At 43.8% G+C, this 26,299-nt stretch overlaps 3 protein-coding genes across 5 annotated transcripts in view; 2 read left to right on the forward strand and 1 right to left on the reverse strand.

Annotated features, from left to right (window-relative positions):
- The window catches only part of LOC116732520 (high mobility group protein B3-like), a 9,098-nt gene extending 2,581 nt beyond the window's left edge, over positions 1–6,517 (forward strand). The window contains exons 3-6 of the mRNA XM_032582745.1: positions 1–20; positions 4,476–4,627; positions 4,824–4,998; positions 5,067–6,517. Coding sequence (XP_032438636.1) covers positions 1–20; positions 4,476–4,627; positions 4,824–4,998; positions 5,067–5,192 — 473 coding nt within the window. The 3' untranslated portion in view covers positions 5,193–6,517. The remainder of the gene's footprint in view (positions 21–4,475; positions 4,628–4,823; positions 4,999–5,066) is intronic.
- Positions 6,518–7,285: 768 nt separating this feature from the next.
- On the reverse strand, positions 7,286–15,030 carry LOC116732518 (sodium/potassium-transporting ATPase subunit beta-2-like). 2 transcript variants are annotated; one of them, XM_032582743.1, is made up of 8 exons: positions 14,778–15,029; positions 12,843–12,971; positions 11,885–11,989; positions 11,671–11,750; positions 11,262–11,387; positions 10,330–10,389; positions 9,484–9,579; positions 7,286–8,847 (listed from the first exon to the last, which is right to left on the reverse strand). In XM_032582743.1, the coding sequence occupies exons 1-8, from the start codon at positions 14,881–14,883 to the stop codon at positions 8,674–8,676; spliced, it is 876 nt and encodes a 291-aa protein (XP_032438634.1). In that variant the 5' UTR covers positions 14,884–15,029; the 3' UTR covers positions 7,286–8,673. The 2 variants fall into 2 exon arrangements, with proteins under 2 accessions (XP_032438634.1, XP_032438635.1); XM_032582744.1 differs by lacking the exon at positions 10,330–10,389 and having other exon boundaries at positions 14,778–15,030.
- A 1,296-nt stretch (positions 15,031–16,326) lies between these two features.
- LOC116733069 (2-acylglycerol O-acyltransferase 2-A-like) overlaps positions 16,327–26,299 on the forward strand; it is a 17,548-nt gene continuing 7,575 nt past the window's right edge. Inside the window, exons 1-8 of one of the 2 annotated variants that reach the window (XM_032583761.1) lie at positions 16,327–16,338; positions 20,422–20,660; positions 21,217–21,395; positions 21,484–21,544; positions 21,623–21,766; positions 25,469–25,599; positions 25,851–25,894; positions 25,992–26,082. In XM_032583761.1, coding sequence (XP_032439652.1) covers positions 20,567–20,660; positions 21,217–21,395; positions 21,484–21,544; positions 21,623–21,766; positions 25,469–25,599; positions 25,851–25,894; positions 25,992–26,082 — 744 coding nt within the window. In that variant the 5' untranslated portion in view covers positions 16,327–16,338; positions 20,422–20,566. Of the gene's footprint in view, positions 16,339–20,262; positions 20,661–21,216; positions 21,396–21,483; positions 21,545–21,622; positions 21,767–25,468; positions 25,600–25,850; positions 25,895–25,991; positions 26,083–26,299 lie in introns of those variants that run through there. The other variant, XM_032583762.1, reaches the window with a different exon arrangement.

A 26,299-nucleotide genomic window follows, 5' to 3' on the forward strand; every position in this document is an offset into this window, starting at 1 on the left:
AATGCTCCGAGAGGTGGAAGGTCAGAGACGCTAGGGATGGACAGGGGGATGGGATGAGAGAGAGGGACAGTTGGACGGGACGGGGGATTGTAGGAGGGACATATTCTTTCTGTAGATCTACAGAAACACAGTGCAGCTCCCTCTGACATCCTCTGGACTTCGGAATGTCCAGAGAACATTCTGGACATTCCTGGCGGACCAGACAGTCTGCAGTCTGGTGGACAGAGACGGAGGTCGTCCTCCATCTTTGTGTCCAATGTGATGACAGTCTAGTTAAAACCTTTATAAGCTGTTAGTTCAGATGTGTTCATGTTCAGTAGGAAGAATCAGTTCCAGGTTCTTGAGTCTTGTTGAGGTGACTCAATTTGTGAAAGGTCAAAGGTCACAGAATCAGTCACATGGTTCAACATTATGGGATGATAAAGTCATTCATGAGTTAGAAATAATTTAGATATTGAATTATTAGTTCAGAAATGATTTTTGGTTTTTCATGTAGATGATCTGAGATTAATTTCAGTAAAATAAATCCAGATCTTTTATTCTCCACATGTTGATCCTGCTGGGAGTCAACCAGGTGGTGGCACCATCATCCTCTGGTCAGTGAGGCGTTCAGGTGTCGTTGTTCTGTAAACTACAGAACCTCATCAGTCGGGTCAGAACCAGGATCAGGTTCTGATGATGTGAACTCCTCCATGTTGGGTCTGAATCAGAGCATCAGCAGCTGATCAGTTTATTCTGATCAGATCAATATTGCTTTAATAACATTAATGTTTATTTTCTGCCTGGTTCCAAGAACCTGCAGCGAGTTTCCTCTTCCTGTTTCCTGTTCCTGTTTTAGTCATTAGATCAATCAGCAACCTGCAGGTCAGACTCTGATCAGGTGATCATGTTCATTGATAAGGATCATTCAGCTGATTGATCAGTTTTTGATCCAGCAGGAAGTAAACATGTCTGACATCACAGGAACCTAATGATGGTACTGAAATCTGTACTTTTATTGGGACCAACCGAATTCTGTCTGAGTTACAGTCATTAGCTGCTTGTATATAGATGTTACCCAGTGTCACATTTGGAGACTCCAAATAGATGCTCCAAATGGCCACTGGGACAACATCTGTAAAATAAAACATGCCCAAAATGACATTTCTTTTTTGGGCTAGTTTGATCAGTCTTGAAATCCACAAGCAGAAAACTTTATTCTACAGATTTATTATATTTTTCAGTCCATACATTCAACACTCAATGTGCATTTATAAGAAATAAAAATGAAAAATCTGGGTGAAGCAAAATTCTTCAATTTCTTTTGTGTTACAAACATAATAATACAAACTACTTACAGTTAAGTATTTTTGACAGCAAAAATAGAAAATGTATCTTGTCATCTTCATAAACAGACCAAGCTTTTGCATGAACTCAAAATTGTTCAGGATCAGCAGCTGATTTAATTTGGGTTTACCTTTTCAGCTGTTTTTGGTAATTTAAGGGATTAAGAGCAAGATTTTTCTTAAGGCTGATGATGCACAATTTTCAACAACCTCAGACTTATAACTGTGTTAGCCTCTGTTAGCATGTCGACTCTTCCTCTGTAGCCAGCAACATGGACAAACAAAGTTTGATACATTTGGTGATAAACAGTGATGTTTGCAAGTGAATGACAGGAATACATGGATTTTAATTTGTGCAGGAACACAAAACCCTCTGTTGCTCTGAAGAGTTTTATCTTTAAAGAAATCTGTTAAACTGCTGTGATGTTACGGGCGTGCCGTGGTGGTTAGCGCGACCCATATTTGGAGGCCTTGAGTCCTCGACGCGGCCGTCGCGGGTTCGACTCCCGGACCCAACGATATTTGCCGCATATCTTCCCCCCTCTCCTTCCCCGTTTCCTGTCAGCCTACTGTCATATAAGGGACACTAGAGCCACAAAAGACCCCCTGGAGGGGTAAAAAAAAACCAAACTGCTGTGATGTTACAATAGAAAGAGTTGGATGTTGTCTTGATATGTTTAAATTTATATATGTAAAATAATAAAATAATGTAAAATAAATGTTAAATAATAAAAATAGTAATTATTATTAAAAAGCTATACACGCAAAATTACCGAAAATGGGTACCGTTGAGTACCGACATGATTCCCAGATACTGGATATCGGCCCAAACCTCCATGGGGCCCTGAGCCAAATGTGGTTTTGGGGCCCTCTAGTTCCAACAGTGTGGACCAGCTGCAATCAGCAGTCTGATCATTAGATCATTCACACACCTGCTATAAACTTATTGCATCTCTAGCAGTGCTGTTTACATTATATACATGTATAATAGGATACATTTATTGGCCAACTGGTTTATTGACCAGTTGATTTCTGGGAGCCGATTTCCTCCCAGCTAATATGTGAAGCTGATTTTATCCCCTGATCTGATCTTGGTCAGCAAAGGTTTATAAATCATCTCTGTCCTCTTCTTGTATAATCTGTATAATCTGTGCATATAGCTCCCATATTTATATTTATACACAATATCTATATCTCTTGCTATAACCCCTTATAGTCCATACATACATAGTCTTGTACATCTGTAAATAAATATTTATATCTCATAGAGCACTTCTGGATAGATGCAAACTACATCTCGTTGCTTGTACTTGTGACAGTGCAATGACAATAAAGTTGAATTCTATTCTATTCTATTCTGCTCTGCAGTGAGACGTTTGACTGACTGACAGACCCATCAGGTCTGAACGTTTACAGCTAACAATATTCACCCCATTGTTACCAACCCAGAGACTTTCTTGCTACATTTAGCAACATTTCAGACAAAAAAAAATCATATCAGCCAAAATCAAAATCAGCAGGTCAGGCTTTTTAAAGATCGGTAACCAGGGATCGGCCAGAAAACTGCAATCGGTGCAGCTCTACACATATTCATGACATTCTTTGATTAAATTCATTTCTCTTAAGCATTACTCCAACTGCTAAAATGTAATTTATACCAGGTGAGTCTTTCTCCCCTGAGAAAGTGGACCGGTACCGGTACCGGACTGATTCTGAGCCTTCAAATGATTTTAACAGAAGTTTCTCATAACTTAGAAGTTGATGTAAAAATAATATTTTTAGCCACTAAATGATTTTGCTCAGCAGCAAACAACATAGAGCAGCTCATCATGTAGCAGCTTGTAGCCTGACGGAAAAACATTTAGCTAACAATGTCAAACATTGACAAGTTTTAATTATTCTTATTAAAGACGGTTTGAAGCCAAAATAGCTCAGAAATATCCAGAGCCACCATGAGAATCAACTCATTTAAAGTTTAAACTCTAGCATAAATGTTTACTGCTGAACTGGACCGGTCCAGGTCGCTATCAAGCTAATGTTCTGTTAGCAGCTTTACTAGTCTTTTTTATAAACATTACCAAGGCTCATTAAAACAAACATTTATCTTGGCTTTTTTCTATTCTTCCTCTTTCTTTTCTCCTTTTTTGAAACATAGTTTTGTTAACTTAACTTCTGACCGGAGCTTTGGACCTTTGGATGTTCTGACTGGCAGCTAATGGTACCGGGGAAGCGTGCGGTACCTACCGCGGCCACCAGGGGGCCCAGGACCAATTTATTTGTTTTTTCTTTTTATCCATAAAATAAAGATTTCTACATACATTGTCAAATATATATTATTGTAAAAACAAATCAGTTCATAGTGAAATTGTGTGTTTTTGATATAATGACATTAAATTATTACTAAAAAATTTAAAAAGTTAGCTCCACTGAGGGGGCCTCTTGGTGGCCCTGGGGCCCTAAGCTGCTGCTTAGTTTGCTTATGCCTTGTGTCGGCCCTGGATACCAAATTGGTCTGGTTCCATCCTACAGGTACCAGACATTTATTAATATTAATATTAATATTAATGAGATGTTGATTCCATCAGAGGAACTGAAGCTGATCAGTCTTCATTAATTAATTATAGATAATAATCAATCTGCTGTTGGACTCAGAGGATCAGTGATGATAGAAAGATGATCTGGACCATCATCCCGTCCAGAACCATCATGTTCCTCCTGACATGGTGCATTCATGGACATCTGGACTCTTCAGTTACAGTCTCAGTTCCTCCCAGTGAATCACTGACCTTTATCCTTCCACCAAACTTTCCTTCAGCAGTGGAGTCCTGAGCAGCCAGTCAGCTGACCACCGATTCCTCTGATCTCTTCTCTGATTGGCTCTTCTGACTCAGTCATCAGGTATAGACGTTTCTCTGATTCATGGAGAAAAATGAATATCTGCTGATCTCTGGATCCTTCAGAGCAGCTGGAGCCTCCAACATGGAGGACTCTGCTTCTTCTTCTGTGGTGGATCTTAAAGAGTCTGGGATTAAAGCAGCTGATGGAGATCTGACCTCAGAGACAGGAAGTATCTAGAGACAGAGAACTTCCTGTTGGTGTCCTGCCAGGTCCTCTGTCCTCCAGTTGGTCCCATCTTGTCCTCTCGTCCAGGCGCTGTCCCCCGGTGAGAAGAAGCGTTTTGAGGACATGGCGAAGGCCGACAAGGTCCGCTACAACCGGGAGATGAGGGACTACGTCCCACCCAAAGGCTTCGGCAAGAGAGGCCGCAAGAGGAAAGATCCCAACGCCCCCAAGAGGCCGCCGTGAGTATCTGCAGGGAGACCTGCTGGTTCTGTCGGTCCAATAGCAGAGGACCCGACCAGAACCTCAGAGTCACTGCTGGAGGAGACCAGACCTCCTGGTGGTTGGTTCTTGTTCTGGTTGGGTCTCTCTAATTGGACCTCTCCCTCTGGTTCTGGTCCTGGTCCTGGTTCCCCTCTAACCCTTCTGTCCCATCAGGTCGGCGTTCTTCGTGTTCTGCAGCGAGTACCGGCCCAGTGTGAAGCAGCAGTACCCGGGTCTGTCCATCGGCGACTGCGCCAAGAAACTGGGAGAGATGTGGAGCAAACTGGGCCAGACTGAGAAGCTGCCGTACGAGGAGAAGGCCCAGAAACTGAGGGAGAAGTACGACCGGGTGAGGACCGGACCGGAACCAGGGGGAGCCCTGACCTCTGACCCCTGACCTCTACCCTCTGCCTGCAGGACATGGTGGCGTACCGCGGCGGAGGAACCTTCGCCAGGAACCCGGACTCTTCAGCTCAGGGGGGCGAGGAAGAGGAGGATGAGGAGGGAGAGGAAGACGATGAAGATGAGGAAGACGACGAATAGAGAGACTGAGGAGGACGGGGTGTGTTTCAGAGACCGGACCGGTACTGGGCCAGAGACCGGTCCAATCAGACAGACGAGTTCAGGTGACAGAACACTGTGTGGTTCAAAGACCGGACCGGTACCAGTCGGGTCCGATTAGACCAGTACGGACCGGTTCTGATGGAGGACAGCTCGATCGGGTCCAGAACCTCTGTTCTGTTCCCGACCCGTTGGCCTGACAGGGTCTGGTTCTGAGCCAGCTGGGTTTATCCCTAAGGTGTTGATGATCCAGATCAGTTCTGGTTCTGTGATCCGTCTCGGCTCCAGATGTCCAGCAGTACCATTTCTCCTCCAGCAGGCGGCGCCTTGCATCATCAGAACCGGGTCAGTCTGAATGACTCCTGTTGGTCCGGTATGGGTGTTGCCATGGTAACTGACCAATCAGTGGCCTCAGAAAGCCCAACATGGTTCTGCTTCACCAGAACCGGGCCGCTGCACACCAGGAACCAGAACCAAACTGTTGATCAACATGGTTAGAACCTTTTGTGCGAAGAACATGGAACCGGGTCAGGATGACCTGTTGACCAGCTGACCCAGTTACCATGGTAACCAGCGGCTCCTCCCAGCTTCCCTCTGTAATTCTGAGGTCAGTGTGACCTCTGACCTCTAGCAGAACCACAGCCTGATCTGATCCAGATCGGTTCTGGTCATGAACTCAGGTCTGGTTCCTGTTAGACACACGGAGCGGCTCAGAGTCCTGACCCGGGTCAGAACCAGGGTCCAGTTAGAGACGTGGTTCTGTACCTGGACTGATCTTCATCCAGAGGATCCAGAACTTCACTGAGTCACTGATGGAGATCTGAGCTGCTGGAGGAGCTACTAGGTAGGAGCTACTAACTAGTAGCTGCAGCTGCTCTGGCTGCCAGGCACCGGCGCCCCCTGGTGGGCCCCCTGACCGTTCCTGGAGCTCAGGGAGCCCAGGAGTAGACACAACTACAGGATGAGAATTGAACCAGGCTCCAGAACCTCAGAGGGTTCTGGTTCATGGTTTCTTCTCTGGATTATAAGACGAACTCCGACCCACCATCACTGAGTTCTGACCGGAGTTCTGACCCGGTTCCAGCCGACCCGCTGAGATCCACTGAGTTTAAACCCTCTGACTCGTCTGACTCTGAAACACACACCGGGTCCTCAGAGCGTTACTGCGTGTGTGAGAACTGTGTGTGTGTGTTAAACTGTCCAACAGTAGCCCCTCCCCCCTCACTGTTACCATGGTTACCCCCCCCTCTGTGTTTTTCGTTCTGTTAGTAGAAACTGCAGCTTTTATAATAAAACTACCAACTGCTGCTGCGTCTGACTCACTTCCTGGTCACATGACAACACCAACCAATCAGGTTGCTCCATGGGAAACTGCTGCTACCAGAATCTTTTTGGGCCGCCCAATGGTTCTGCTCCAGAGAAGAAGCTCCAGAACATCAGAGGGTTCCGGTTTATGGTTTCTTCTTTACGGATCAGAACCAGAACCTTGCTCCATCAACCCGGGTCTGCTCAGTCTCTGGTTCTGGAGCGTAACGGACCTCCTGTATGGATCAGAATCTTAGAGAATCGGAGGTCCAGAAGCTCTGAGTGGTCCAACCCTCAGGTGGAGAACCAGAACCAGGCCAACAGCTCTGGAAAGACCAGAACTGGTCAGAACCATCTGAGGTTCTGGAGCGATTCTACAGATGTTCTACTCAGATGGAGAGAAAAACTTCTGACGGGTCCAGATCCATCCAGGGTTACTGAAGAGGACGGGTTCTAGGAACCGGACTAGAACCAGGTGGTACCAGGTAGTAATGGGCGATACCAGCAGGTCCAATCAGACCTGACTGGTTCGGTTTGTTCCTCCTGGAGTTCAGTGTTATTTCTGATCCGGTTCATCACATTAAAATGGTTCTCTTCATCAGCAGAGCTGACCTTTGACCCCAGGGTCCTGCTGGACGGTTTTTATTTTTCTCTGTTTAAACTTTTTCTATTGTTTAATGAATTTGTTGGGGGAAAAAGTTTCAGAACCAGTTTAGGGTCAGAGGTCAGGAAGCTCTGAGGCTCCGCCTCTTTATGAACCACCCAGAAAACAACTTCCTGTTTTCTTTATTTATTGTTCAACCAACAGGAACATTTTCAGGAGAATCCAACCAATCACAGAGGTTACAGCACATGACATCATACAGTGGGACCGTCTGATTGGCCGGTCCGTCTCTAGGAAGACATTTGGTGGACAGCAGTGCATGTAAGAAGGGGCGTGTCATCAGAGGATGTTCATCACCATGGTGATGAAGACAGTAAACAAAAACAAACATGGAAACAAAAACATCCAATCAGTGACTAACTTGTTAACTTAACTAATTATCTAATTAACTAACGAGCTGCAGCTACAGGTAAGGAAACTAAGTCAGGTTATAGAAGATAGGTTGTTGCCATGGTTACTGAAGCTGTTGTCTGATTGGCTGTGAATTAATCTGTTTCTATGACAACAGGAGAAACCAGTTCCTGAACTGGTTTGTTTCCAGTGATGAACTGGTTTCCAGTTTAGTTTCTTTCCTCGTTATTAATTTGGTTTCATCTGTTTACACATCATTCTGACATCTGGATCCTGAACTGGACTGGACCAGAACTCAACCTTTTGATCATCAACCAGTTCAGGAACTGGTTTGTGTTCCAACATATGAACCAGTTCCTGAACCTGTTCACATTGACTGGTTTGTGATTCTAATTGTTATGAACGTGTTTCTGATCTGATTTTAGGAATTAAATTGTAATACATATTTAACATTTTTACTAATTTAATGAACTAATTCATTTTAGTTCATGTTGACAAACATTAATATGTTTAGTCTTTTTGTCTTATTGTGTTTTTAAAGCTTTTTATATTTGATTTTATCTCTATGATGTAATTTATTTACCTTGTGGAACATTTTTACTGTTTGAATGATCGATTTAAATAAATCTGATGTTGACAAATAATGTAAATAAACATAAATAAGCAGAATATAAATAAACATACAAATAAATTAAATGTGTATAAATAAATATGTATGGTGTGTATATTAAATAATTAGGTTTGATTCATGCAGATTATTTAATGCGCTGAGATTACTGTCATATGATTGGCTGTCAGTGGCAGTGACATCACAGTGTTTCTGCATTCTGATTGGTCTGTTTCAGGTTATAAACTGTAAAGGATCAAATCCCAGAAAACAGAATAATTTTATTTCAGTCACTGAGTCGGTCAGTGAAAACGAAAGAGATCAGCGCAGTGAATGCACCACGAGTGTGGTCAGTGAATGCATCATGAATGAGTGAATCAGTTTGGGTCTCCAAGAGAAGAATCAAATCAATGAACCAGTAATGTGTGAAGTGATTCTGCAGCTCTATTTGGTCAGTGAATGCATCATAAATCTGGTCAGTGAACACGTCATGGATCCAGTCAGTGAATGCATCATGGATCCAGTCAGTGAATACATCACTGATCTTCCTGGCCGTCGATCCTCAGCTTGAAGGAAACCCGTCCAGCGAATTTGTCCCGTTCGCTTCCGGCCATCAGAGTGTTGGACGTCACCTTACACTCAACGTTGATGTCGGTGTTCAGAGAGGCGTTCAGGAACTTCACGGCCACCAGAGGCTGGGTGTAGTTCACCTGAGGGACCAAACGCATCACACCTCAGACCCACTGATTCACCAGATTATAATCTGTGATCATCTGGGTTAGGATTAGGGATTGAGGATCTACTGGATCCTCAATCTGATCCAGTTTGGCTGGAATCAGAAAATTCATAGAAAACTTTCTCCAGAACCAGTTTAGAGTTGATTCAGTTCAAATAATAAAGGAATAAAAGAGAGAAACAAAGAACTGATTCTTAAATCTGTAAATCTGATCAGTTTAACAGAACCAGAATAGAACCAGTCCAAGTCCAGAACCCTGAGGAACACCACATTAAACAACTCTAATCAAGTTTTTAATAACAGGAGAAATAATTAGATGAATCTGATCCTACAGTTTTACTGACGGCTGGTAAAGACTCGAGTTTTCTGGTGAACGAGTCTCTGCCGAGTCCCGGCTGCAGGTTATTAACAGGTTATTATCAGGTTATTAACAAGTTATCAGTACTGACTGAGTACTACAGAATAGTTAGTATTAATATTACAGTAATATTAATACTGACTGTATTATTATAATATTAATGTAATATTGTAACTGAATACTACAGAACTAGTCATACTCAGTACCTACAGTAGTAATCCAGCCGGTTCTGGTCCAGACTGACTGAGTTACCTGAGCTTTCTTCCCGTAGTACGGATAGTACATGAGGTTAAAGGTCGCGTTAACAGGAAAGTAGGTCAGAGGTCCCATCTTCTCTCTGTCCTCCTTCTGCAAACAAACAACATGAGACGTTCAGGAACTGTGGGTCATGTCATATCTATCTCTCTATCTCTCTATCAATCAATCAATCAATCAATCAATCATCCATCAATAACTGACCCATTTCCTGGGACTCACTCTGATCAGCCATAACATTATGACCACTGATGGACCTCAGGTCGTTCCTCCAGGTAAAGGTGAACCTTGACCTGTCAGGTTTCAGCTTCTGGTCTTTGCTGCAGATCATCAAGTTGTTCTCCTGGTTCCTTGATGTTCAGCAGCAACAGATCCTACAGTTTTACTGACGACTGGTAGAGACTCGAGTTTACTGGTGAACGAGTCTCTGCCGAGTCCCGGCTGCAGGTTATTATCAGGTTATTATCGGGTTATTATCAGTACTGACTGAGTACTACAGAACTATTAGTATTAATATTACAGAAATATTAACTCTGACTGTATTATTATATTATTAATGCAATATTGTAACTGAGTACTACAGAACTAGTCATACTCAGTACCTACAGTAGTAATCCAGCCGGTTCTGGTCCATATTGACTGAGTTACCTGAACTTTCTTCCTGTTTCACATCAACCAGTTTGAGCTGTTGGTTCTAATACAGCAGATCTATGGTTACCATCTGCTACACGCCTCCCCACTCAACTTAACGTCTTTGTAAAGATGGAGACACAGAGGACAGATGGACACTCTGATGGAGACAGATGGACAGACAGCGACTGAGACAGGTGGACACAGTCTGACCTTTGCTCCACAGGTGACATAAGGAGACTGTCCGTCCTTCCCAGGTAACATCCCAATCACCTGCAGAGAGACGGTGGAAGGATTGGGTCAGTGATGCAGCTCTGCAGCGCCACCATCAGGAGGTTCAGAGTGATGCAGCTCTGCAGCGCCACCTTCTGGAGGAGTCCAACCCTTTACCTGCAGTTCCCAGTAAAGACCAGTGATGCTGAAGCTCAGCTGCTGGTCTCCAACCAGGAAGTAACTCAGAACTTTTATTCATCGGGTTTCGTCTCACCAGATTCTACGTGATGATCAGATCCAGTTTAGAAACAGAAATAGAATCGGTTCTGGTTCAGTCGGATCCACTCCATTAAACACTAAATCCAGTTTAGTTTATTATTTTGATATCTGGAAAGTTTCTAAGGAAACTCAGCAGATCTTGAGCTTTGCAGCAATTCCTCATCCTGAGCAGCAGGTGGCGACAGAGGAGAGGAAAACTCCTGAAACAACTTTAAACTTTAACTCATAAAAACCCATAAAATCACTTCAATCTTTGGACTTGAACATCAACACAACGACTTGGAAAGACATGTGACAGCAAACAGGAAGTGTGCTGTCACAAACAGGAAGTGAGTTCCAGGTTCGGCCATCTTAGACTTCAGTCCCAGCCTTGACCTGTGGATCACTGGACCGAGTCAGAACCGGCTGGACCGTGGAGTTCCTCAGGGATCGGCTCTCGGTCCAGAGTTTTTGTCAGTCTATGAACTTCCTGTAGATTTTTAAAAACGGCCATCTTTATCCGTTGCTATGGAGACGACCGGCAGGTTTACATGAACCTGAACTTTAACTCTCTGAGTCTCAACCTTTGGACGACGAGCAGCAGATTAAATCTTCTCATCCTCTCTGACAGACAAACACACCTGGATGCTTCATCGGATCAGAACCCGACCTACCCGGTTCAGTTTGATCAGGATGCAGGGCTGGGCTTTGCTGTAACCATAGAAACGGTCCTCCATCCCTGAGCAGTCGCCCAGCATGGTGCGGTTGAACTGACAGGAGCGTTTGGGATTGTTCCTCACCTGGAGACAGACAGGAAGGGGCGGAGTCAGAACGGATCAGAACCTCAGAACCGGCCCGGTTCAATGACAGCAGTTATCAGAACCCAGCTGGAGGTTCAGATTGGAACATCAGAGGTCAAAGGTCAGAGAGGAATCCAGTCTGACCCGAATTTCTCTGACATCAAACTGAGGTTCTGGTCCAGAACCGGTCCAACTGGTTCTGGTTCCAATCAGAGACCAGAGCTCTGATTGGTCAGCAGCAGGTGAACAGGTGAACTCTGACCCCCCCTGACCAGCAGTTTACCTCTCCACTGTCCTCCTGGATGAAATACTGATCAGGTGAGCAGGCGTCGTTCAGCTGCACCTGGTGGCTGTCGTTGTAGGCTGGACAGGTGAGACGGGTGGAGACATTGAGGTGGAGAGAAGCTTCAGTTAGAACCACTGAGACACACCTGAACAGGTAAACATTCAGTCAGACTGCAGGAAACTTTTCCAGGTATGTAAACTTGTGGTCTCACAGGTCAGGAAGGAGTTCAGGTTCTGGACGAAGCCGTTCCAACTCTCTGGGTCCGACACGGAGAACCTGATCTCCAGCTGGTCGCCTTTAGGACGGATCATCATACCTGGAACAGGAGAACCAATCAGGAAGCAGCTCGTTAGAGAGAACCAATGAGGAGGCTGGTTAGAGGAAGCTAAGTTTAGCTTGTAGCTCATTAGTGATAAACGACCAGTTTCTGTGTTTCTGTTCTAAATGTTCATAAAGAATTATAAACACCAGGTTTAATGTTTTATCTTTATTCTGCTGATGTTTAAAAACTATTTTCTGTTTCTGGTTCCTCTGAAGTTTTGGGAAATAATTTGATCCGGATGAAAAATCAAATCATGACGGAGCAAAAACTTTATTTGCTTGTTTCAATTTATTAAATTTATTTTGTAACTTCAATCTGTATGATTTTATAGTTAAAGGAAACTCAGCTGGTGATCGGACCAGAACTTCTGTTGGACCAGAACTTCTGTTGGTCCAGAAGTTTGCTGAGCTTGACCCGGTTAATCAGAACCTGATGAGTGATAGACTGGGAAACCGGGCCGGGTTCTGGTTCTGTTCTAAAGTAAATCTGGGTGAATATTAGTGACCAGGTTTGGAGACCCTAACCCTAACCCCAACTGGAGATCGGAAGATTCAGTGGGTCAGTTGGTTCCAGCACCAGTAAAGGTCAGAGGTCAGACCTTTACTACTAAACATCATAAACTTTATAAAATTAAACAGAATTTATTTTCAGCAAATTTGATAAAGTTTCTGTTTCATCTTCACCTCAAGACAGGAACCTCTGGATAACCAGGTGTTTCTCCTCTCACCTCTGCCTATCACCATGGTAACAGGTCCGTTTCCTCTCACCTGGCAGTATCACCATGGTAACAGGTCCGTTTCCTCTCACCTGGCAGTATCACCATGGTAACAGGTGGGTTTCCTCTCACCTGGCGTGTCCAGCTGGTCCTGCCAGGTGGGCTTGTAGTCGTCCAGCGTCAGCAGCAGGATGTACATGGTGAGAGCGAAGAGACCAGCCAGGAACAGATAGAAGATCAGATAGAAGAGGAGGACCAGGCCTGAGGAAGAGGAGGAGGAGGAGGGATGAAGGGCAGGATGGGTCAGAACAGCAGATACCCCCACCCAACATTATTACCCCCCATTTACCCTCTTACTGCCCATAATCCCCTCTGATCTCCAGCTGTCGGCTCTTTGATCCTCTGATGACCCACATTCTGGGGGGAGGGGGTGGGGTTACCATGGCAACAGGGAGCATTGGTAGCTACAGGCTAACTAGCTCAACTAGCATCAATCTGTGGGTTGCCATAGCAACAAGCAGGTCAGCTGATCCTGGACGAGTTAAACCCAGGCATGATGTTCACCTGGACCCAGATACCAGAACAGGAACCGACCCAGAACCTTCATCTGGGCCGTGTCTTCAGAACCTCTGATTGGACCTCACTAGAACCTCACTAGAACCCCCAACACCACAGGAAGTTCTGGAACTGGACTGGACCGGTTCTGGAGAACATCTGGACACCACCGGGTCAGAACCCTGTTCCTCTGTCAGAACCGGCCTCCAGGTCCACTAGGAGGCCTATCAGAACCACTGGACCCGGATTCAGTCTTGTTCTCCAGAGCCGTAGCCATCGAACGGGTCGGCAGGTACAACCGGGTCAGAACTAAGAACCAACCAAAGCCAGGACCAGTCTGAATCAGGGAATTGGAGACTCTGTGATGATTGACTCCAAGTCTTCTGGTCATGTGACTGTTGCCATGGAAACACTCAGCTAGCCAGAGATAAGGAGTCCTGTCCCTTTAAGACAGCGGTGGGCGGTCCTGGTCCTGGAGGTCCGGTGTCCTGCAGCTCTTAAACGTCTCTCTGGTCCAACAGCTGAATCTCCTCCTGGTGCCGTCAGGTTCTCCAGGTTCTGCTAATGACCTCATTATTTGACTCAGGTGTGTTGAAGTAGAGACACATCTAAAGGTTGCAGGAACCGGGTCCTCCGGCCCTCTGGCCCTCCAGGCCTGGAGTTGCCCCCCCCCTCTGCTTTAAGAGGAGCCTGGTCCAATCAGAGCGGCCGATGGCTTAATCCAGATTAACACAGGGAGGGGGGGTCAGCCCCACTGCATCATGGGAGATATTATCCTCAGAGACAGTTACATAAACCCATCAGAACCAGAACCGGACCAGGCCGGTGTCTGACCCAAAGGGGCGTGGCCTAACCCGGAGGTCAGAGGTCACGAGTCCCAAACCTGTAAATTTATTAAATGTCTTTTAATCAACGATCACAAATTATTTAATGAACATAAAACCGTCTCCATGGCAACCAGCAGCACAACAAACATCTGATCAATAAATGAATCATCATTGATTAAAACTGATCATCAATAATCTCTGGATCACATCAGCCCTGCTGGTTCTGGTTGGGTCCGGTTAGTGGTTCCAGCAGAAATGGCCCGGTTCTACTGAGGTTCTGACACGATTACTGGACCAGAACCAGAACCATCAGACGGGCTAACAGCTCGGTGGTGGCAGCATCATGCTGAGGGTTCTGGGTCAGTCCAGAACCAACCCGGGTCCAGTGGACCAGTTTGATTACAAAAACACCAGAACCAGAACCAGAACCAGACCTGGTACCAGATAATCAACTAAAACCTGGAGGTCAGTACCGACCGGCACCAGGTCACCTGGTACCGGGACCACCTGCTGGTGGTTCTGATGGAGGACGGGTTCTGGTCCATCTGCTGGTTCTGCAGCAGTGTGACGTCACAGCGGATCAATGAAGTGATGAAGAAGAGTTTCCTTGGCCTTCATCTCTAATAATCAGCCTCATGGATCAATAATCTGACCGGAACGCGCGCGCACTGCGCCGCGCACTCACCCCAGCTCGTGCCCGTGCGGCCCAGCAGCTCGTGCGTGCGCGGGTTCCAGAAAAAGTCCCGCCAATCGCTGGAGGCGCGGCGGGAATCCTCCTTTGATCCGGACATGACGCTGAGGATGAGGAGGATGAAGATGCAGCGAGGATCGATCAGGAGGATGAGGAAGATGATGGAGGTGATGATGAAGGACACCGAGACGCTGCGTTCAGCCCTGCTGAGATGACGTCATCGGGCCAATCACGGAGCGGCTGTCATCGAGGCCCCGCCCCCGAGGCTGATTCACTGTGACGTAACGGAGGGACGTCTCTCCTCGCGCTGTCTGGGAGGTTCGTGACGTAACCATAAAGGAAACGCTGCGGTGTTTGAGGGGATCAATAGAGGATCAATAGTGGATCAATAGTGGATCAATAAAGCTCCGATCATTTTTATGTTCAGGCCAAAATCCCAAAGTTATCAATATAAACTCCATTATATTGATTATTATATAATTATTGTCCTTTTATGAGTAAGAAAACAACAAAATGTTCAGAAATATTCAGACATGATGTTTTTTAGCTTGTATATTTTATTGGTCCAACATTTTTTAAAATATAAATTAGAAGTGAACCTGGATGCTCCTAAAAAATGCTTAATAAATAATAAAGATTGAGAAATTTAATATAAAATTATTCATAATGTTTATCCAGTTAAAGCATTTTTGATAAAAAGATATAAATGTCATTTGGACCCTTTGTGGACTTTCTGTAAAAATAATGAAGAAAAACTTGTTTATGATTTTTGGTGACTGTTCTTATAATAAAATATTGTCAAAAAATCTCAATATTTCTTTAACACATCAGGAAACGGAGAAATGTGAAACAGAATGTTTATATGCTGTTAACTTTTTTATAATTCATGGTAAATATTATATTCACACTAAAAATATTTACAACAAAACCCTAATTTCCAGATGTTTTATGTTCTATTAATATTTATTTAGTATCAGACTTTTTTATCAGCAGTTTTTGTTCTCTTCATTTTGACCAACAGCATTAAAACAAATCGGTCATATTCTATTTTTACCTGTTCAATTATAATATTAACATCGGCATTTAGCCGCGTTTTTATGGGTTTAGTTAATATTCAGCTAGTTGAACCTGAATCCAGATCCATAACTCATAAAAAGATGAACTTTTTCTCAGTAGTGAAAAACCCACAGCATGTAGCGGCCATTTGGAATAAACAGCCAGACGCAGGAAGTTAAAACCGGAAGCAGTTTAATCTGGACTTTTCTGGTCAGACACCATAAAAACTGTAGCATGAAGTAAAAGGATACAGAATTGTTGGACATGTTTAACTCTTGTATAAAATTAACATATTAATGTTCATACATACAAAAAAGAGAATACGTTGTCTCCTTAGCTCGTCAACATACACAGTTTCGTTTTTAAATAAACATTTCTTATCACAAATCACAATTGCACATATTTATACCTCATTCTGCTTTCCAAGGGCATTTTAATGATTTTCTTCGGGTTCCTTCTGTATCTAATGCTGATTCATTGTGCTTAGTAAGAACAGGAAGTGCCGCATATCACAAAACACACGAAGAAGAAATCTACCGTTTTTCAAAATAAAGGCATAAACTAACCACTAGGTGTCACTGTTGGACCAATGAACAAGAAGGAGAATTTTACCATTTAATTGCAATGGACCTTACCAAGCTCCGCCCACAACCGACCCACGTGACCCCAAGTCTCACAAACAAAGCCTGGTTGTTTCTATGTAAACATGACTGATTAGTGAATCATTTCTAGCGGATTTTCACAATATTTCAGCTACTAAATGGACAGAGGAACTAACAAGTTCATGTCATCAACTGGGAGGAGGTTACTGGTTTCTCAGTCACAAGCTGGTTGCAAACCTGAGGCCAGCAGGTGTCAGTCAGTTATGGTAGATCTGAACTTTGACCTCAACATGAGAAGCTACAGCCTGATAGGAGGAACCAAAGAGCTCTGTAAAGGTAAAGGCAAATCTTCTGAAGTTGGGATATAATTCATTTAATTTCACATAATTACCGCGGTAGAAGCCATTTGTTTGTTAACATTTTATGAAATATATTTGTTCTATTTGATGTTTGTTGTGAATGACATAAACTCACAAACTAACGAGGTAATTAGTCCAACGTTTAGAAACTACAGCGGCTGTAATGAGCCACAGCAAAGGGAAACAAAGGTAAAATAACCTGAACAGGTGATCAACTCAAAACCACTCCTACCTTTTTACTCTCTCTCTCTTTGTAGTTTAAGCACACCTGTTACCGTGGCAACCACCTAATTCAGATTCAGATTCATCTTATTCGTATCCCAATTTGGGGAATTAATATTGCAGCAAATACAGAAGGCTAAAGGAAAAAGTATCAAAGATTTAAAATAAATAAATAAAATAAAAATAAAAATACTATAAGCACATAAAGTACAGATCAACACATAAAGGGAAGTATAAAGGGAAGTGTATTTCATTATTGACCAACAGTTACTACACTATATCAGGTGCAAGTCCCCCAACCTGGTCCTGCATTAAAAAGAGATATTGCTGTAGGAACAAAGGATTGCTTGTACCTGTTACTGTTTATACCAGGGAGTCTGAGTCTGATGCCAGAAGGCAGAAACTGGAAATCAGCATGTAAAGGATGAGAAGTATCAGCAATAATGTCTTTAATTTTCCTAATGACTTGTTTTTAACACAGTTCTGTAGGTGAGAATTGTTCAACCCCTAAGATCTTATTGCTAGTATGTATTACTCTGCTAAGGGCATTTTTTGATCTAATACTGAGATTTCCAAACCAACAGAAGAGGGAAAAGGTCAACACAGATTCAATATATGATCTATAAAATAGGATCATCAATTACTTATCAACTTGAAACTTTGTGAGCCTCCTTAGACAAAACAATCTTTGCTGGCTCTTTTTTTGTACGTTTTCTGAATGGCAGGTAAATTTTAACTTATTATCCAAAATAGTCCCAAGATAATTTATAGTTTTCTACTGTCTGACCTTTAATTACTGTTAGATTTGTGTTATGGGGTTTCTGTCTGAAATCAATGTCCTTTGTTTTCTGTACATTTAATGAAAGAAAAGCTTTATCACAGCAGTCAACAAATTCACCGACCACAGGGCCGTGGGCATCATGTTCATCATCATGCAGAAGGATAACTACCACTGAGTCATCTGCAAATTTTAATATTAACCTGTTGTCATGCCGACTGCGACAGTCGTCTGTGTACAAAATATAACGAAGAGGGGAAAGGACGCAGTCCTGAGTGGGCCCAGTAGACAGAGACGTCTCTCTGGACCAGCATCCATTCACTCTGACCTTCTGCATTCAGGATGTTAAAACATCAAGAATCCAGCCCACCACATTAAAATTCTGATGAAAGTTATTAAGAAGTTTATCAATCAAAATATGGGGCTGGATTGTGTTAAAAGCCGATGAGAAGTCAACAAATAACAACTTAGCATGATTTTTGTTACCTTCAAGATGTTTAAAACACAGTTTAGTAAAGTGGCAGTGGCATCCTCTGCTGCCTGACCGGCCCTGTAGGCAAACTGTAAAGGATCCAGTAAATGTTCAGTCTTGGTAAGAACATGTCTCTTAATCAATTGTTCCAAAGATTTCATGACAAGGGAAGTCAGTGCAACAGGTCTAAAATCATTCAGGACTTTTGGGCCACATGAATCACTATGAACTGCTTCCAGCACCTCGGCTCCCTCTGTTGGTTAAGTGACATCTGGACGATGAAATAAAAAATAGGAGCCAACTGTTTGGCACAACAGGAGAGCTGTCGACCACTGATATTATCTGGTCCTGGGCTTTTTCTAACCTTACAGCGTTTAAAAGATTCAGCCACAGAAGTAACATCAAAGGGATATGACCACAGCAAAGAAGTTTGTTTTTCAGATTTAAAATCTCATTACTAAAATCAGAAGAATCAAACCTAAGATAAAACATATTGAACTCATTTGCCAATTGATTATCAGAATTAAAACCAGGAAGAACCACCTTTCTGTTGCACTTGATCTCTGATCCAACAATTGTTTTCAGCCCATTCCAAACTGGGCCCAGTCTGTTGTAGACAAACTGGGCCCAGTCTGTTGTAGGCAAGGTCTTTCTCCAGCTTTTCCTTGTAATTTCATTTTTAACCCTTTCATACATGAATTATGATCCTTTGTGTCAGAATTTTTCTTCCATTTAAAAAAAAATTTCTTAAGGCATAAAAAAGGTAGGACATTTTTTTTGTAAAAATAATTAAAAAAAAAATTTTTTTTATGTGATCAATTGTAATTTTGTCCAAATACAAAGTTGTTATTTGAAAAATACATCAGTAGTATTGTTCCTTAGGGGTTCTCTGATGTCACAATATTTTTTTTACTTGCAAGAGTCGTCTACAGTAGAAGGAGGGACCGGGTCGGTTCTCATGCTTTTTGGTCTGTCGGCCATATTGTATTTAACAAAAATAATTTCTTGCATTTGCAGCTGATGGTCAGTAGTTGATGGTATATTTTATGATGCATTAGTGTCCACTTCAGTGGTCTGTGTGCATTTATAACATAAAAATCCACAGGAAGCACAAGAAAATGGCTTTTAGATAGCTGTCCACTGTAGTGACCACTATGCACGAAAGGGCTAAACTAAAAGTACAAAAATTGGTGCCAGGCACACATCTAGTACTTAGTAAATTACACACTATTTGTCTAAGTTTATAAAAATTATGTTGCTAACACTTTTCTACTGTGTGCTGAAAAACGCAACTCACCTCCTGCAGCTTTCACAGACTGGCACTGAGTGCAGGAGCCAGCAGCATTTAACCAGCCACACAGAGAGGGGGCGCTGTTTCCCCATTGCACTGATACATATAAAGCAAGTGGGATTCTACAACTTAAACCTAAACACTGTTACACTATACAAATAAAATTTGATTGATTTTGATTTTATTCTAACCTGATTCAACTCTTTAACTTTTCTACTTCCTGTATTAATTAATTATTAGGGTATTAATCATTTACAGGTAACATTTTTAATCTATAAATGTGTCTTAAAAATTCTTCTGGTTCTTTAAAAAATTACTTGAATTGATTCTCAAGTTTATTAAACTGATTTTGCCAAAGTTCAGATTTTACTGGAACAGAAATCAGGTTTTTATTTAATGTAGAAAATGTTTAAGAATTTTAAATGAGTGAACATTTATTTATTCTTTATTTTTGGAAATCTTTGATCATAATCATTTTAGTCTCAATTTTCCAATAAAAAATAAAATAAAATAGAATCTGATTCCTGCCTTCAGACTCGCTGCTGGATCTGATTGGAAGAATCCCTCCTAACCCCGCCCACACCGCGCCGCCCGCTGCTCCGATGGGTAATGGGGCGGAGCTTCAGAAACTGTCACAGTGCACGCTCTTGACTCACGCGCGTGCACGTCCCGCCCCTTTCTGTTTGCAGCTGAGAGAGAGAGAGAGAGAGAGAGAGAGATAGATAGATAGATAGATCGATCTGTACTTGGAGCTGATTGATCAACAGGAACACGCCCAGAGATCTGTCCTGTGCGCATGCGTGGAGCCAGGAGCCGCGTGTGGAAAGTTTGTGATGAAAGTTTAGAGTTACAGTTCAGTAGGAGAAGAAGAGGAAGAGGAGAAAGAGGAAGAGGAGGTGAAGCTCTTTATCTCCGCTGATTCTCCAACCCGCCGCGGTTCCTCTGCAGGATTCAGCGGCTCCTCTCTGCTCTCCAGGCCGCTTTCAGCTGCTCCTCCCCCGGCATGAAGATCCAGTTCGCCCCGCTGAACGTCCCGCTGCGGAGGCGGCTGCAGACCGCCGCGGTGCTGCAGTGGGTCTTCTCCTTCCTGGGACTGGGTGAGACTGGTTCTACTGGTGTTACTGGTTCTACTGGTGTTAGTGGCCCTGGGTTAATATACTGGTCCAACTCTGATGGTTCTACTGGGTCTTCTCTTCCTGGCACTGGGTGGGGCTGTTGGTACTGGTTCTACTGGTTTTACTGGGTCTGCAAGGATCTACTGGTCCAGTTGGGTCTACTGGTTCTGTGAGTTCCTGTCCAACCAGTAAACAGAGCATGTAGGAGGTTCTGATCCATCTGCTGAAGGTGAAGAAAGGTTCTGATCCTGGTTCTGGTTCTGGTCTGGAAGTTCTGAAGGGAACCAGCTGATTGGATCAGAACCAGATAAGGAGATGAAGCACGGTAGAGGAAGTGTCATGCTGTGGATTATTTCAGAGCAGATGGTTTGGTTGAACAGAACCAGCATGGTTCTGGAAGGTCCGACTGTGAACCGGGTTGGTGAGGTCAGATGGACCAGAACCATCAGAACCTGGTTCAGTCAGTAGAACTCTGGTCCGACCCAGCTGGTTGGTTCTGGTTCTGCCCGGTCCAGTAATCATCCCGTCTCTGTTCCAGCCCAGTTCTGCCTGGCCGCCTTCGTCCTGCTGGCCGTCTCTGATTGGTGGATCGCTGCTCTGCTCTATGCTGGTTGGCTGTGGCTGGACTGGGACACGCCCACCAGCGGAGGCCGGCGATCCCATTGGCTCAGGAGGTGGAGCGTGTGGCGGTACTTCAGGGATTACTTCCCCCTGGAGGTGAGACCAGAACCCACCAGAACCGACCCGGCCCACAGATTATATTGATTATTGATTGATGATCATTAATCACTGATTGTCTCTGCAGTTGGTGAAGACAGTCGATCTGGACCCGACCCAGAACTACATCTTTGGGTTCCATCCCCACGGTGAGACTCTCAGGGGTTCTGGTTCTGACCCAGTTCTCTCCCTCACTGGTTCTGGTTCTGACCCGGTTCTCTCCCCAGGGGTTCTGGTGGCCGGGGCGTTCGGGAACTTTTGCACGGAGGCGACCGGGTTCTCCCGCCTGTTTCCGGGCCTGCGGTCCCACCTGCTGATGCTGCCGTTCTGGTTCCGAGTTCCGTTCTTCAGGGATTACATCATGTGTGGAGGTGAGTGAGGTTCTGCCGGGTCGGGCAGCAGAAGGTCCGATTCCAGCAGAACGGGCGGTTCTGGTTCAGATTTAAATATTCAGAACAGGAAACAGTAACTGGGAGTACTGGTTCTGTTCACCGGACTGAACTAGTCTGTCTGTAAATGGGTCGAGGTTCTGGTAGAACCCAGCAGGTCGGACCTGGAACAGATCCAGGATCCTGATGGGTTTGGTTCTGTTCAGCAGCAGCTCCGGGTTCTCTGGTTCTGATCTGGACTCTTAGAGCTCAAATATGTTGAAACATCACAACCAGAACCAGAACATTTTAATGGATCCTCCAGAGTACTGACTGAGTCCTAACGGACCTTCAGGTCGGTTTGCGACCCGATTCCTCCAGAACCAAAACGGATCAAACAGTTTGAAGCTGAAACCAAATAAAATTTTTCTAGTAAAATTTTGAGAAAAATTCATAAAAATTCGGTTCTGGAGAAAAGTTCTGATCCAGATGGAAATAACCCAATGGACCCAGAACAGAACCGGGAGGAACACCACAGGGCCCAACAGAACCTCCAGAACCTTCATTATAGTACCAACCGGGTCAGTACTTGTAGAACCTCTAGGAATCAGCAGAACCTGCAGGCTGGTACCAAAAGGTTCTGGTGAGAATCTCTGGACCGGATCAGAACCTCTGATGGTTCTGGATTATCAGGGAGTCTAAACAGCAGAACCTGGTTCTGGTTCCTATCAGTTCATAAATTCCATGATGAATTTAAATAATTATTTTACCGGATCAGAACTTTAAAAAGTGAATCAATGAAAATATTTAGGAAACATGAGACAATAATAATCTTTATGTTTTTAATTTACTAATATTAAGAAATAAAACTCAACAAAAATCTCATCATTTTTTCCTCAAACCGTTTAAATTCGACTCAGACGATGTTTAAAGACGATCCCTGATATATAAAATATCAGTTTAATCTGTAATTGTTTTTTAAAGTGCAGATAATTTCATCCTTTAATCTCTTTAATCTCTTTAATCTCGTTCCAAACTTTTGGACCCAACAAGCAAAAGTTTGTTTGTTAAAATAATATTCAGTCTATTTTTACCATCGATAAAAAGTTGATTCTAGGGCGTGCCGTGGTGGTGTAGTGGTTAGCGCGACCCGTATTTGGAGGCCTTGAGTCCTCGACGCGGCCGTCGCGGGTTCAACTCCCGGACCCGACGACATTTGCCACATGTCTTCCCCCGTTTCCTGTCAGCCTGCTGTCATTTAAGGGACACTAGAGCCACAAAAGACCCCCTGGAGGGGTAAAAAAAACAAAAGTTGATTCTAGTTTTGTAAGTTTGCTGATAATGACTGATTGGAACCAAATCAATTTCTGATCAGTTTTATTCATAACTTGATCATCATTCAGGAGTTTTGGTTCAGATTTATTTATGTTAACTGGAGGTGGAGACTTTATACTGGGACCAGTACACAGATTTTATCATCTTATTTTGAAGGAGCTCAAGTTTCCTAAGATAACTAGAGTAATAATAAATAATATTACAATCATTAATATGCGCCTCAGAGAGTTTTATAAATAGTTAAAAATGTGGATAAAGGCAGATAAAACCTTAAATTAAAAAACAGGCCCAGTTAACTTAGTTATTAGATAATTTATGTGAAGTTTAATATTTAATATTTTGTTTATGAATCTCTGCTGTTTATTATTTATTATATAATCTGGAGGTTAAAGGAGGAAATGATGTAAACCAGTTTAATCTGGGATTAAATGACACCCTGGTTAAAATAACACAGAGGTTCTTTATTAGTGAATTATGAAAGATCAATAATGGACTGATCAGGTTCTGGTTCTGGTCCAGAAACAAAAACTTCTGATTAGAATTTAAAATAAAGTTTAGAGTCATCCAGGTTTTAATGTCCTGTAATCTAATAAAGTTAGATAAGATAAAATAAGATAAAATTTATTTGTCATTGTCATCAACAGATTACAGATTGAGATTTGCTCGACTCGAGTTAAGATGCAGGTTATGTGTATATACATAATATACAAAGATAAAGAAATAAATAGTACAAAATGAGAAATAAATAGACATCAGAAGATGGTTGCAGCGCCTGGAGGTGTCGCAACAGAATTGACATTTTTAACAAAGTGGTGCCAAGAGCAGAAGTTCTTATGCCTCTGAATTTAGTGCCATGATTGCCATCGGGTAAAAACTGTTTTTTAGGGGATTTGTCCTGGTTTTTATTGCTCTGGATCTCTTGGCTGATGGCAGCAGCTGGAAGAGACCATGGCCAGGGTGTGAAGAGTCATTTAAAATGTCCAAAACTTTCTTGTGGAGCCTGGAAGTGTAAATATGTTCCATAGTGGGGAGGGGGCAGCCTATGGTTCTCTCTGCTGCCCTAACAACCCTCTGGAGCGCCTTCTTGTCCGCGGATGTGCTGCTGCCGTACCAGACACACAGACCGTACGTGAGCACACTCTCTATGGAGCAGTGATAGAGGAGTTCTATGGAGGAACTCTATGGAGTTGGATTAATCTGGATTATAGATCAATCTGAGTATCATCAGAATCATCAGAACCACCAGAGTCCAGACCGATCAGACCCAGCAGTCAGAACCAGCTAGCTCTGGGTTTGGACTTTGGTTCTGAACCTAAATCAGCTCAGCTGGTTCCCTCTGCCCCAGATTACAACAAATCTTATCAGTGACCTTTGACCTCTGTTACACAGTACCAGGGGGAGTTGGGTCATGTGAGTAGTTTCATCAGAACCGTCGGGTCCAAAACGTCCAAAGTGAAACTGGACCGCAGGTCACAGCAGTAGGGGGAGAGGGGGAGGCTACAAGCTCTCTGATTGGCTGGCTGAGCTCTGTGAGGTCACATGGGGTCAGCAAAGGTCAAAAGTCATAATTAGCTCCGCTACAGGTGGAGACAGGTGATGGTCAGGGAGACACTGGCATCAGGTCTGCTGCCACCTGGTGGCAACATGGAGAACTGCTGCCACCTGGTGGCAACATGGAGAACTGCTGCCACCTGGTGGCTGGATGTGGAACTGCTGCAGCTTCATGTTGGCCTGAGTTTGTTCTGTGGAGCAGAAACTTGAGCTCATCAAAAGCTTCTCCAGAACTCAGCAGAACCTCCTGACCGGCCCGGTCAGCCTCTTCCTGTCAGAGCAGGAACCTGGTTTCTGTTTGGTAAATCTGGTAACTATCAGCTTCACCAGAGAGACACTAGAGAACTGGTTACCAACTGGTAACTGGTAAAGCTAACTCTACCTCTATGAGCTTTACCAGAGAGCCACTGTAGGGTTAGTTACTAGTTACTAGTTAACAGCTGATAACTGGTAATCTCATCAGTTTTCATCCTGGTCTACAAACTATTCAGGATGTGGCCTCCAGTGAACTGGTAGCTGGTTCCACTGGTTCTACTGGTTCCACTGGAGAGCAGATCTGCCTCCCATCCTGCTGCTAAAACCTCCAGAACCAGCAGAACCTGCAGGCTGGTACCAAAGGGTTCTAGTAGGACCGTCTGGACCAATCAGGTCTGTGATGAATGATGGTGTCTAGAAGCTCCGCCTCCCATTCTGGTCTTGGACCGGTGAGAACCAATCAGAACCTCTGGATGGTTTCAGGTCTCCACATGGAGAGGAACTGGGTCAGCTTGATGTTCTGAACAGAACCTTGGTTCTGACCGATGTCCCTCTGTCCTCCAGGTCTGGTGTCCAGCAGTAAGTCCAGCTTGTCCCACCTGCTCAGCCGTCCTGAAGGAGGAAACGTGGCCGTCATCGCCGTGGGCGGAGCTCCAGAAGCTCTGGACGCTCGACCTGGAGCACTGACTCTGCAGGTAGGTACCATGAAGAGGTCAGAGGTCAGTCAGGTTCTAGTGGTAGACCCAACCTGGACCAACATCTCTGATCCGGTTCTGTTAATCTGGTCTTCTCTGCTGAGTTATTGGGTCTGACAGGTTGCAGGTTCAACTCTTTATCAGAACCGAATCAGAACTCAGAATTGGACCAGAACCTGAGTCTGATCCAGATGCTTCTGTTGGTTCTGTTGGGCGGCTCGTCGCTGACTGATCCTTGTTTGTGTTTCCAGGTGAAGAACAGGAAGGGCTTCATCAAGATGGCCCTGAAACACGGGTAGGCGGAGCCTGACTGGTGGGCGGGGCCAGACTGGTGGGCGGGGCTTCATGATCAGAGACCCAGTTATTGTTATTGTGTGTGTGTGTGTGTGCAGAGCTCAGCTGGTTCCTGTCTTTTCATTTGGAGAAAACGAATTATTTGACCAGATGGAAAACCCGACTGGATCTTCACTGAGGAGGCTGCAGGTCACACACTGAAACACACACCTGACATCCTGACACACACACTGATGCACACCACTCACATGTCCAGGTTTCTGATTTCCTACATTTTGTTTCACTACAAACCAACTTTAGTCTTTGAATTATTTTAACTTAAATTAATTTTTCCAGATTTTAGTCTTTTTGCTTCCAGATGTTGATTTGAACATTTTAAAATAATTTTTTTGTAATTTATCGACGT

The sequence above is a fragment of the Xiphophorus hellerii genome, chromosome 14 (genome assembly GCF_003331165.1).
Source record: "Xiphophorus hellerii strain 12219 chromosome 14, Xiphophorus_hellerii-4.1, whole genome shotgun sequence".
Classification (NCBI taxonomy): Eukaryota; Metazoa; Chordata; class Actinopteri; order Cyprinodontiformes; family Poeciliidae; genus Xiphophorus; species Xiphophorus hellerii.

Excerpts from the sequence above, each read along its gene's own strand:
- LOC116732518 (XM_032582743.1), bottom strand. The coding sequence starts at position 14,883 with ATGTCCGGATCAAAGGAGGATTCCCGCCGCGCCTCCAGCGATTGGCGG. Across the intron at positions 12,972-14,777 it reads CCGCACGGGCACGAGCTGGG|GCCTGGTCCTCCTCTTCTAT; the intron begins GTGAGTGCGCGG and ends CCTCTTCCTCAG. Across the intron at positions 11,751-11,884 it reads CCTGAACTCCTTCCTGACCT|CCTACAACGACAGCCACCAG; the intron begins GTGAGACCACAA and ends TCACCTGTCCAG.